Source organism: Silurus meridionalis, chromosome 9 (assembly GCF_014805685.1).
Source record: "Silurus meridionalis isolate SWU-2019-XX chromosome 9, ASM1480568v1, whole genome shotgun sequence".
NCBI classification, from domain to species: Eukaryota; Metazoa; Chordata; class Actinopteri; order Siluriformes; family Siluridae; genus Silurus; species Silurus meridionalis.
The window spans coordinates 989,049-1,000,830 of record NC_060892.1 but is presented as its reverse complement, the minus strand read 5'-3'; the positions used below and the strand labels follow the sequence as shown (position 1 = coordinate 1,000,830).

The following is an 11,782-nucleotide window of genomic DNA, read 5'->3' as shown; positions in this document are numbered from 1 at the left end:
CTTTTTCCATGCGAAATTGTGCATCAAGAATTCATCCCCAAGGGGCCACACCGCCATTAGTCCTACTGTAAGATTTTAGGGCTTTTGAAGGAGGACGAGCAGATCTGTGGCACACGAGTCACGAAACTTTTTGATACCATCTCATTCATAGTATTCAATTATTATAAAAGATTTAAAAGACATTTCATTATCTTCCTTTGAAATCTGATTACCATTCAAGGTTCCTTTCAGACACTGGAGTCTCTGGCTTGTGCATTAGGCTTCAAAATATATCTACATCTGGATTTCTGAGAAGCTGCTTCCTGACAATGTGTACAGAAAATCACAATCGGTCTCAGTGTCTCCATTCCTTCCACACTCGTCTTTTATTTTATTCACACTTTATAAATCTTCATTCACGTTATTCGTTTGCTCATTTTCTGATCCAGAACACCCACTGAATGAACAATTCCATATGCAAAAAGATGTAAATGTTATTCAAATATTCCGGATCTATAAAACTCATGGAAGCAATTAAACCCATTAGATGATGGGGAATGGGTTTAATGATGGGGAAACTGGTTCTGCAAAGCTGAATCTGCCATCAGAGCACTATGCTTCCTGAAAACAGATGAACTTGAGATCCACTTTTAATAATCTTCTAAAATAGAAGCCATTTTAACTGTATGTTACACTATATAGACAAAGCATGTCCTTTTAGAGCATCCCATTCCACATAGTCTCAACTTCCTTCATAGTCGCAACTCTTCTGGGAAGATGCTCCATTAGATATTTGGAGATTTGTTGAGATTCATTCAGCCACAAGGGTGTTAGTAAAGTCAGGTACTGATGTAGGTGAGAAAGTGAGGAGGCCTGGGGTGCCTCCTGCAGCGTTCTCATTCATCATGTTCGGTAGGACTTAAGGTTTTAGCAGGAGATCTTCCACCAAATCCAACCCATGTAAAGCAGATCCTCATGGAGCTGGCTTTGTGGACAGAGCCATTGTCATGCTGGAATTATAGTTTCAGTGAAGGGAAAATTTCATACAATTGTTTGGCTCCAACGTTGTGGAGACACAACCCTCGATTTAGTTCTTCTTTGGATGGATCATAAAATGAGATCAAATCCTAAATCCTGTTTGTACCTATTTTAGTGTATGAGTTAAACTCACTTAACGTATCGATCCTCAACTTGAGTTTGAGTTCAATAAAGAAATTCTCAGTGCCACTCAGACAACAAAGAGCTCGAAGCAGTCGTGAGAACTGCAGAGGAAAGCAACAGGCCCACAAAACAACAGGGAGGCACTACAGAAAACAACTTTTTTTGGTACGGAATTGTTATGGTCTGTCTGAACAAACATTTAATTCTAGTCCCACCGTTATAAAATGATGCTTGGATTGGAATATAAACATCTTCCAAAGTTAAACCAGATGCGGCATGCAGCCGGGAGTGCCTCTTTCCTCTCCGGGCTGAGGGATTTAAAAAAGGAAAAAAAAAAAAAAAACATAAAAAACAAGTGAGCTATTTCATACAGGAAAATGAGTCAGTGGTCCTCCGGTGTCTCACCTCACCCACAGTGAACCTCAAAGGGTCATGGCGTTTTACTGCACTGTCACTGGACTGTGTTCAGCATCACCGGATTCCATTTGGTCAGAACCGAGGCTCTGAAAGTCCTTAAGCCCGAAACCTCGGGGGAAATCTCTGCGGTACGCCTGTGTCGATCCTGAAAGCTGTAAACGATGCATTAACTCCCAGCTGGAGCGCTGCGGCTTTCAGAGAGCCACGGACTGCAGTGGATCGTACCATAAAAGCATTTCATTAGTAACCTCTGTTACGTTCGAGCGACTCGATCGGTACGGAAAAACAAAATATCAGCCGCAGTCACGTAAAAGTGCCGGGTCTCAGGTTTCAGAGAGATTACACGTGACAGGCGGCTCAGAAGTCTCTTTTTAATCAGAGTTAAAAGGTCAGTAATAAAATACAAAAATAAGTCGATACATTAAGAAATCTCACAGTAGATACACAAAGAAGAAATCAAATATATTTACAAGGATATAATATATATAATGATGTGGTTCTTTAAAAGGGTTTTAAATGGGTACGCCCACATCACTGTACTGTCAACAAGTTTACTAAAAGTACTGCAGAGGTTTACTAATAAATGTCCAAAAAGAAAAAGAAAGAAAGGGGTAGAGAGAGAGAGAGAGAGAGAGAGAGAGAGAGAGAGAGAGAGAGAGAATGGTTTGCGTTCTGAAAATAATGCACTTCACAAATGATGTGCATTCAACAAAAACAGCAGAACCATAAAACAGTACAATGGACTGAACATTTTTTTTGACTGAACCAGCCTGCTCATAAACACACACACACACACACACACACACACACACACACACACACACACACACACAATGCCATTAGACTGTAGCCCGGAATTTCATTTGCTCAGCAGGCAGCTTGCTTTAGCTTTCATGCCAGTGTAGCGTTCGTGCAAGTGGCACAGCATCGGGCCTGGAAGCTCTGGTTCTACGTCTGCAAACTCTTTAACCTCCAGACATGATGTGGAGCGGAACTCAAACAACACACACACATGAACACACACACACTCCTCTTTGGCTTTATTTCTGTAATAAATAGTCTCCAGAGTGTGCAATAATGCCGGTGCATGACTTTCTGAAAGAAAGCGGTGCATCTGGGGACGTTTCTCTTCCACTTCTCTTCTACGCTCAGGCAGAGCTTTTGTTAGAAAGATTTGAAACAATCCTTTAAAATTATTTTTTGATTTTGGTGTTTGGTTGCATAAGAGTGGGGCATGTCTTTTATTTATTATTTTATTTTTTTTACATGAGCTAGTGTTATACTCTAACTGGTCTGTACATGAGAACACAATAAATATCAAAAACTGAAAGCAGCCGGTTTGGGAATATGCAGCTCAAATGAAACTATAAATAAAAAAAAAAAAAAAGAAAAAAAAAAAGAAAAGAAAAAAAAAAAACACGTTTGGAGAAGCAGTTTTCTCCAATAAATAAGAGCAGTAATGTATTTACAATATGCACATAGTTAGATCCAAATCGAACAACAGTTTATCTCTTCAATACTTTCATTCGTTAAAAATACCATACCAGAGAGCAAGACAGGTGCACATTTCTCCTGAAGTACGTACTGCATGCATCTAGCGCTTCCTTTAACAGAACGGATGACTCTGCCGGGAGGTTACAACTCGCTCACATAAACTGTGCTGTACAAGCTGGTCTTATGCAAAGCCAAGATCCCTAAAAGAGCGAATTCTCCTCACTACCTTCTTTACCTGAAAGACAACAAAAAACAGAATGGAACACTGATTATTACGGCAATGCCGATCGTCGAATCAAAACCAGAGGTGGACGAGTATGAAAAAATTCACGTGCAATCCAAGTATGAAATGTATATGTTTAGGGGAGAATTTCATTACGCAGACTTTAGGGTTCATGGGATTTAGTAGTTTATCCAATAAAAACACAAATCTCAGAATTTTTTTTCGGCTACTTCGTTTTTAGAAAACCCTGCGTTAAATAACCTTTGCACCCCTGCCTTAAATATCGTTTATTTTTTCTGCTCAATCGTGATATTGAAGGTGTTTAATCCACAGGTGTTTAGTCCTTACTCCTGCAGTGGCCGTAATGGCGCACTCCTATGGAGCGGCCGAAGAAGCAGGTGGCGCGGCGCAAATGGCAGGCGCTCGGGTAGGTGATGTTATCGTTGCCGCAGATTGTCTGACCGCCGAGAATAGGCATCGGGCACTGGGCCGTGCGGCACATCACGCAATGGGCGCTGTTGGTCTGGTCCGTCACGCACGTGTGGGTGCCCGGGCATACCACATTTGAACATGACTCTGAGGACAAACGTGAAAGAAAGTCGAGTTTAGTTTCCTGTAGATCCTTTGTTTAAAACATCAAATCGAATAAAAAAAAAAAAACTCACTTTTGCATTCTCCTTGGTACATGATCTCAAGGTCAGGGTGGCCTCTGCAGCGAGACATCAGGAGCGCACACTCGTCTTTATACGTGGTCCCGTCGCTCCCACAGACGGCATGCTTTCTGGAGATGTTGGAACAGTCTGGGGAGCAGATGCACTGAGGACGACCACCCTTCATCCTACACACCTTCCCCAGGCCGCACTTCACCCCTTCGCATGTCTCTATGAGGAACAGGGCATCAAAAAATCTTCATTAACATTTTCTATAATATCAAAGCACCATTATTCAGAACATCTCAACAATCCACACCACGATTATTCGCAATTCCGCAGAACAACGTGTGGCCTCCACGTATGAATGGATTTCAGGTGAATGGTACAGATTTAATCTTCTACACCTGTGTACTGCTTTATAATCCTATCATACAGACCCACATTACGCCTCTGAAAAGCTGCTTTGTGACGTCGTCAATTCATCTGTACATCCGAACTGATCGCGTCACAGTCTTAATCTCATCCCAGTGACTAGTGCTGTATTCCTGAGAACACACAACATCTAACAATCTCACTTAAGTCCTCGGTGAAATGAGTGCTGATACACGCCAAAGTCCTGAAATGCCTGTTTATTGTCAAAAATAAACAAGTAAATAAATAAAAGAATCTCCTCTCCAGTGATGAGCCACTAAATCACCTGGAGCGAGAGCAGATGCAGCTGCCTATTATGGAAATCCCAGCATTCCTTCTCTGCTCTGTTTAAGGCATGATTTCAGTTAGGTTAGGCAACCGTTCAGGAATTGGATGCTCCAGTGATCTCGTCCGACAGTGTAATGTAAGGAAAATTTACAGATTGAGTTAGTCAGAAGGTTTGAGCGGAACCATCTGGAAAACATAGAAGAAAAGGTCCAGTAGTCCATAGAATTTTTATGGGAGTGGAAGGGAAGAATCCTGGAACAGACAATAAAATTAACTTTCTATTTTTCCTTTGCTTTTTTTTTTGGACGTATCTAATGACACTGATTGTGTTCTAGGCTTATGAGGACCAGACTTCTTGAGCATGTGGCTGCCATTTCTCCCTGCGGTGAGTTGGAATTCGGTCGTTTCTACAGGAGGATGGCAAACAAGCCTGCTTTCCAATAAGCAGGGGAGAGCAAAGATCTCTACTCTATCGTGTGTGTGTGTGTGTGTGTGTGTGTGTGTGTGTGTGTGTGTGTGTGTGTGCGCAGCCATCGCTTGGCACCTGTTAGCTCCGGTGGCTATGAACCAAGATACATATCAAAACTCTCGTACTTTTTTGTATTTTGTAGATTTATTCCGAGGATGAAATTCCTGGTCATTGTGATATCTTGCCAATCCCTAAAGATGCTTACTTACTAAACTTACAATGTCTTGAGTAACCCGCATACCTGGCCAAGGCTTACAATAGTGGACTGTACTCAAACAGCTGGATGGAGTTAGACAGAACATCTGGCTTAAATCCATATAAAGCCTTTTGTTCCCTTCTAAATGTGAGCAGGAGCAACATTTTAAAGATCCCAGCCATCAGGCCCAGATTTGCCTTGGACCATGGTGTGTTTGAGGATAGTGTGTTTGTCCTCTTTCTGCCTTTATTAGTACCAACTTGATCCATGATGAACTTTTTAAACACTAACTGATCCTTTATAGAGCTTTACAGACACACTGTTCCAGCATTTCTAATAAAATCATCATGCTGTTAGGTGGGATTAAAACAAATCCCCCTGGTTACAGTTCATGGTTGGTTTGTAGTACCTGGTGAGCGACGTCTCAATCGTCTCGAATCGAGTTTTATATAACATTTATTGGGTTTTAGATTTAATGGTGGCTTTAAAATGATAGTGTTATTAATATACAGTGGTATTTACTGATTCCACGGATGAGGGATGGAATACAGATCTGTATTTAACGTCTTAGTTACTTGGTAAATTGAACATTTGTGGATTTATGGAGAAACCTACCTTTGCAGGGTTTGCAGGACACGATGCCTAGGAAGCCCAGCAGACTGACCTCGTTGATCGGAAGGCTGGTGTTGGACCAGGCTGTGTCCAAACGTCCTCCAGCGCAGCACTCCTCCCTGCTTACGCCACGCATCAGGACCATGTCACAGCGCTGTTCCTGACCCTGCTGCAGCCAGCACATGCCCGCTGTTCACACCAGCAGAAACAGGAAGAAGAAGAAAAAGAAAGAGATTAGTTTGAACATCACTCCTATTGCTATGCATTTACAAACATTTACTGATATTAGAATATATGCACTCCACAGGACCTGGTCTGAAACAATGATCGAATCGTCTATCTCGGGGTAGCAACAGTAAAAAACTCATTTGCACTTTATGATTTAAATATCCTCTAATACTTGTGTCCCCATAAACACCTTTCTGTATCCTCACAGCAGATCATTTCACTGCTCGTGCAGACTGCTCGGACGCTCTTCGGCATTTTTTTCTAATAAAAAAAAAAATGAGGTCCAGAGATCTTGGCAAAACAACTGTAAAGCTATTTTCTTCTGCATTCTCCTGAGTTTCGGTCGAGTTGTCTCCGCTTTGTATGGATAAATCGTAAAAACAGATGTGAAGATTGTGCAGGACGTTGTGTCTATCAGGCATGTGCTTCAAATAATGCTTTTGTATTCATAATTATTTGCCCTGCATGAGAGTTCGAGCAATGCTTCCTGCCTCACAAATCACAAATATGCATTAAATGCAAGCTGTATATATATATATATATATATATATATATATATATATATACACACACACACACACACACACACACACACACACACACACACACACACATATATATATATATATATATATATATATATATATATATATATATATATATATATATATATACACTATAGTATTTATATGAAAAAACAGCAACTAATTAGTGCTTAATTGGTAAATTGGTTAATAATTTGATGTCGGCTCAGGATCATATTCTTAAAAAAACCTCAATTCTTCCCGACATTAATAATCAATCGTTTCCTAATTTTTTTTGCGTTCTGCACCTGGCAGGTATCTCCTCCGTACATCGTGTTCCTGTTCCTCCCGGTTTCTGGAGGTGATCTAAAGCAGCTCTGGATGAATCTGATTAATTCACTCCCATTATAGAAACTTTCTGTCTTATCAAAAAAAGAAGAAAAGAAGAAAGTTCTCATGGACCTACCGTTCGCTTGGTGCTTTCCGAGAGTTCCGCACAGCGCGATGAGCAGCACGCCGTGGAGCGCCGAAAACAAGTTCATGATGAGGAGAAGGTACCTCCAACCCTTCACATACAGATGTTTCGAGCAATGAGACTCCCTCTCAAATATTTACACAGATAAAGGGGGGGGGGTCTGCTCGGAGCGCTGCCCCCGTTTACGTGAATGGTCTGGGGTGGGCGTGAGGGACCGGCGGCGGCCCGCCCCCGTATAAATACTTTAGCTTTGAGGGAGTGAGGAGGGGCAAAGAGGGGGCAGGGAGGGGCAGGAGGGGGCGCAGGAGGGGCCGCGTTTCTACCAGGGGTTTTTATTTTTTTTATTATAATTTTTTTTAAAACCTCACTGTTCGTGTAACTTCTCGGACATGAGGCAGAAAAAACTCCCACGCACCGAATCTCATTCACGCTTAAACGTGTTAATCAAAACAGCATGTCGGATGGGGTTTCGAAAATATAACACGGGAAAAAAATAAATAAATAAAGACGTTTAGTCTAAAGCTACTTAGTCTGAATTCCAAGTCATATGGTGTAAACACACCTCTTCTACTGAAACCGGATTAACAAAAAAAAAAAAACAACAACACTGTGGTCCAGCCAGGAGAAGTGACTCTCATGTGATTTACATGAACTGAGGCTCCATGCTTCTCCAATAAACCTTAAATAAAGTCTGCTGAAACAGAATTCATGACTTTCTTGACAGCTTTCCTCAGTGTAGTTCTGACACGATATATTTTTTTCAGATATTTAAAGTGTTCAATAAAGTATTCTGATTCTGATTTACAGATTATTTGGTTGCCTCAGGTTGGATGTACTGGGTGTCATTATCATTCCTCCTTTTCCTGTGGTCACCAGCAATTTGCTTCCTAAACTATTTTACACCACATCCATGTCCTTGGAAAATGTTCAGCAGATGCAACCAGCTCTTTACAAGCCAAAGCCCACACAGATACCCACAAAGCAATGGTGGTTCTTCATACAGTAGTAGTTCAATGGATGCACTGAGAATGAAAACCAAGAGACCCTGCCCTTGAATATTCTAACCACACTGCATTTATCCATCCATCCATCCATCCATCCATCCATCCATCCATCCATTCATTCATTCATTCATTCACAGGAACTCTGAGGTTGCATTACTGTCTATGCAAAGTGTCACTTTTCACTCGTCTTGATGCAGCTGGCGATAAACCAGAAAGCATATACGTGCAAAGCCGAGCAGACCATCATAAGTAGCAGCATATGAGGGTGTAACAGCACATAAAGAACTTAACATCTGGAGACACTGTCTGTAAGCTTCCATTGTGAGTCACAAAACTCTGTCAAAGAAATATACTTCATATAGACATCCTGTGACTAAGAGACATTGTGAATATATTGTAAACGGGACCAAAGGGGACTTTAAACAAGAGTTTTTCTTGTTATTCATCGTAAAAAATGTCACTGGACGTTTAATAGTTCAATAAAGTTTCATTCCCACACTGACTCTATGGTATTGGGAGTCATTTCCACAGACACACCATGCTATTCTTCCAAAACCTCAAGCTCCAGCAACAGTTGGTGCGTTGTATCTGGTCATACGTGGCTGAATGTCAGACTGGACTGAATGTGAATGAAGCAGATGACTTTGTAATTTGGACTATGACAAATAACCTAAATATGTAAATAAATAAAACACAATAGTGTTACCACACGAGAACAAATCATTCCCCAAATATTTAAACAACCATGAGACGAGTCTATGAGCAAGTTTGTTCCGATTATGACTTACAGCTGCTATAAATTCCTTCACCTGTTTACTCACCAACCTCTCCCTCGTTTTTTGTAGGTCTCTGAATGGTGTAACAGATGTGTTCATCTCAGCATCAGGACAGGGATTTCTGGGTCATCCTCTCTTATTCCTGTTAGTCGCAGTGACGCAAGTCGATCACAGATATCTGGATGATCGTGAAGGCAGAAGAGGGTCGATGGCTGTTTTCTCATTTGTGATGCAGCAAGAGCTGAATTTTCTAAAGAAGTAATGAAAGCATGTTTTACAGGTGTTAGCCCTCTCCCTCTCAGTCTGATTGTTATGGGTTATATTTGGCAGATGAGGAGAACTGGGGTTGAAAATGTTTTTGTTTAAAAAAAAGGGAAACAAAACAAAAAAATACACTTAATTTATTTTACATTTCAGAAACAAAGAAAGTGCTCCCTTTTCTCCATATTTCATAAATGCATTTTTTTTTTGCTAAATAACACAAAAGGTGCTTTTTACTTGTCATATGTACTTTACAGTACAGTGAAATTCTCTCTTTACATTTCCCAGCGATGTTCTAAACCTGAGGTCAGAGCGCAGAGTCAGACATGATACAGCTCCCCCTGGAGCACAGAGGGTTAAGGGCCTTGCTCATGGGCCCCATCATGGCAGCTTGGCGATCAGAAACCCAGAGCTCTAATCACTTAGCTTCCACCTTCCATTGCCAATTATTTACCATTAACATGGTGGTATCAAGGCTGCACGCACAGTCACAGGGAGCACCAGCCTTCATAAGTCATTGTGCCAAAAGACATCCTCACGTGTAGATCGCCAGCTGCACCCTGTCACCAAGCTTCTCATACACGAGCTTCTCACCAGAAACAACACAATCTTATTTCGGCATCCACCCTATTCGCCAGAGCTAGCTCCTGCGGACCCTCTTCCTGAAGATAAAGATCTGGCTTGCAGTCTTGACACTGTTGCGGAGATCCAGCGTGAATCTCAGAAGATGCTCGACGTGCTTCGGAAAAAAAACTTCCACGTTCCAGAAGAACACTGGGAGCTGTATTGCTGTTTGAGGGGATAGTTTGAAGGTAATCGTTTGGAAAAGTGGATATATAAAGTACTTTCTTGTAAACAGAGTGAGTCTGCAATCTTTTTGATAACACCTCCTATATATATATATATATATGTATATGTGTGTGTGTGTGTGTGTGTGTGTGTGTGTGTGTGTGTGTGTGTGTTTCAACAGGCTATAGTATTTAAATACATGCATTAGCATACTTTGTATGATTTTCTCTCAGAGACGCTGTTGTCAATATTTAATCAGCACATCTGTCCATGGAAATTCAAACACACCTGCTGTTTCTGACACCAACAGACCTCACTGCCAACAGAAGCACAAAGAATATGAGCCATAGTGTGACTCGTCCATGCTATTCAGTGCAGAAGCTCGCTCATGGGATAGTAGCAGCTCTGGCCTTTTAAATGACTGGAAATTTGTGAGGATTCTCAAAGAGCTATTGTTGATCCAGTGAGCAAGCTGAAGCTCTGTGCTTGGATAGGATTCCGCTTCACTTGCAAGTCACTTGGAATAAAATTGTCTGTAAGTAAAAAATGTTTTACAGATGCAGTTAATAGGTTGCAGCTCTGTGTATGGAAATCATCTTTTGTTTTTGAATCAAAGAAACGGCAGATTTTGAATTCTCTTATACCTCGGTGCTTCGTGAAACCGTCTGATCTGAAGGTGACGACGATCCAGCAGGTCTGATAGTAGTTTCTCCTGTGACGTAAAATCAAAGTTTCATACAGAACGCTAATGCAATCATTCTAATACAATGATTGTGCAATACGATCAATTTATAACCGTAACACAGAGACTTGAGGGGTGGACGCTCCACATAAACATGAGCAAATTAATGCTCATTGTGAAATGATGATGATTGTGAAATCTAGTTTCGATGCATTTATAACAAAGCTGATATTTTCCCCAGCACGAGAAGATCTTCCCTCTTTATTGACATTCCACGTAGAAGACAACGTAGCATTAAATGTAAATAGGAGGTGGTAGGAAAATGTTTGGAGACAACTTAATTTATCTACGTTTACAGACGATCACCTTCGAAATAGTCTCCTTGCACAGCAACACAGTGCCACCCAGCGTTCTTCTGGAAGTATACTGAAAGTCAAAGCGTCTCAAGACCTTCTGCGATTCGCGCCAGGTCTCCACAACGGTGTGAAAACGGCGACCTGGATCTTGCACAGGTGGTCCAAACAACACCAGTTACACAGCTTCCGATGTCTTGTGACACTCTGAGTTATGAAGGGTCGGTGCTCCCTGTGATTGTGCATGCAGCCTTGTGCTGCCATCTGTTGGCATGTTACAAAACTAAACTCGAAGTTTTTTGGTATCACCTCGTATAAATGGATAAAGAAGTATATACTGTGTATGGATGATGTAATACTCCATAGTCACACTTCACTACTGTTGATTATTTTCCCATAACTGCTTCCTTATGTCAAAAATACAAAAAGATACCGGAGTCCTGATCATTGGTATTTATTTAGAAAAAAGGCTTAAGAAAACCCACTCTAATAAAACCACAGTACTGCAACTGTACTCATTTCTATTACAATAGGTTCCCCCCTGATAATCCAGGACTCCTGTAATTCCCAGAAACTTTAAGGTCTAGCGAGTCCGGCTCTGCAGTCAGTGCTCGGAATAAAAACTCCAGTGTGTTCGTATTGCCAGATTTCTTTTGTGAAGAAACTTCCTGAAGGATTCAATACCTTCCAGCAGCTACCCCCACCCCCACCCCCCCACCTCTGGTCCGCTATGATATTGCATGCCAGCTAATATTTTGTCTGCCTTCCCATCTGTCTCTGGCCTCGC

The 11,782-nt window shown here is 41.4% G+C and overlaps 1 protein-coding gene across 1 annotated transcript; it reads right to left on the bottom strand.

Annotated features, from left to right (window-relative positions):
* Positions 1–2,582: 2,582 nt before the first annotated feature.
* On the bottom strand, positions 2,583–7,321 carry fstl3 (follistatin-like 3 (secreted glycoprotein)). Its single transcript, XM_046857316.1, has 5 exons — positions 7,122–7,321; positions 5,907–6,092; positions 3,940–4,155; positions 3,623–3,850; positions 2,583–3,286 (listed from the first exon to the last, which is right to left on the bottom strand). The coding sequence occupies exons 1-5, from the start codon at positions 7,195–7,197 to the stop codon at positions 3,252–3,254; spliced, it is 741 nt and encodes a 246-aa protein (XP_046713272.1). The 5' UTR covers positions 7,198–7,321; the 3' UTR covers positions 2,583–3,251.
* Between the last annotated feature and the right edge of the window lie 4,461 nt (positions 7,322–11,782).

What these genes read in the sequence shown, in the direction of transcription:
- fstl3 (XM_046857316.1), bottom strand. Translation starts at nt 7,197, where the DNA reads ATGAACTTGTTTTCGGCGCTCCACGGCGTGCTGCTCATCGCGCTGTGC. An exon ending in CGGAAAGCACCAAGCGAACG is followed by an intron (nt 6,093 to 7,121) that starts GTAGGTCCATGA and finishes TGGTGTGAACAG; the next exon opens with CGGGCATGTGCTGGCTGCAG. An exon ending in GTCCTGCAAACCCTGCAAAG is followed by an intron (nt 4,156 to 5,906) that starts GTAGGTTTCTCC and finishes TGTTCCTCATAG; the next exon opens with AGACATGCGAAGGGGTGAAG.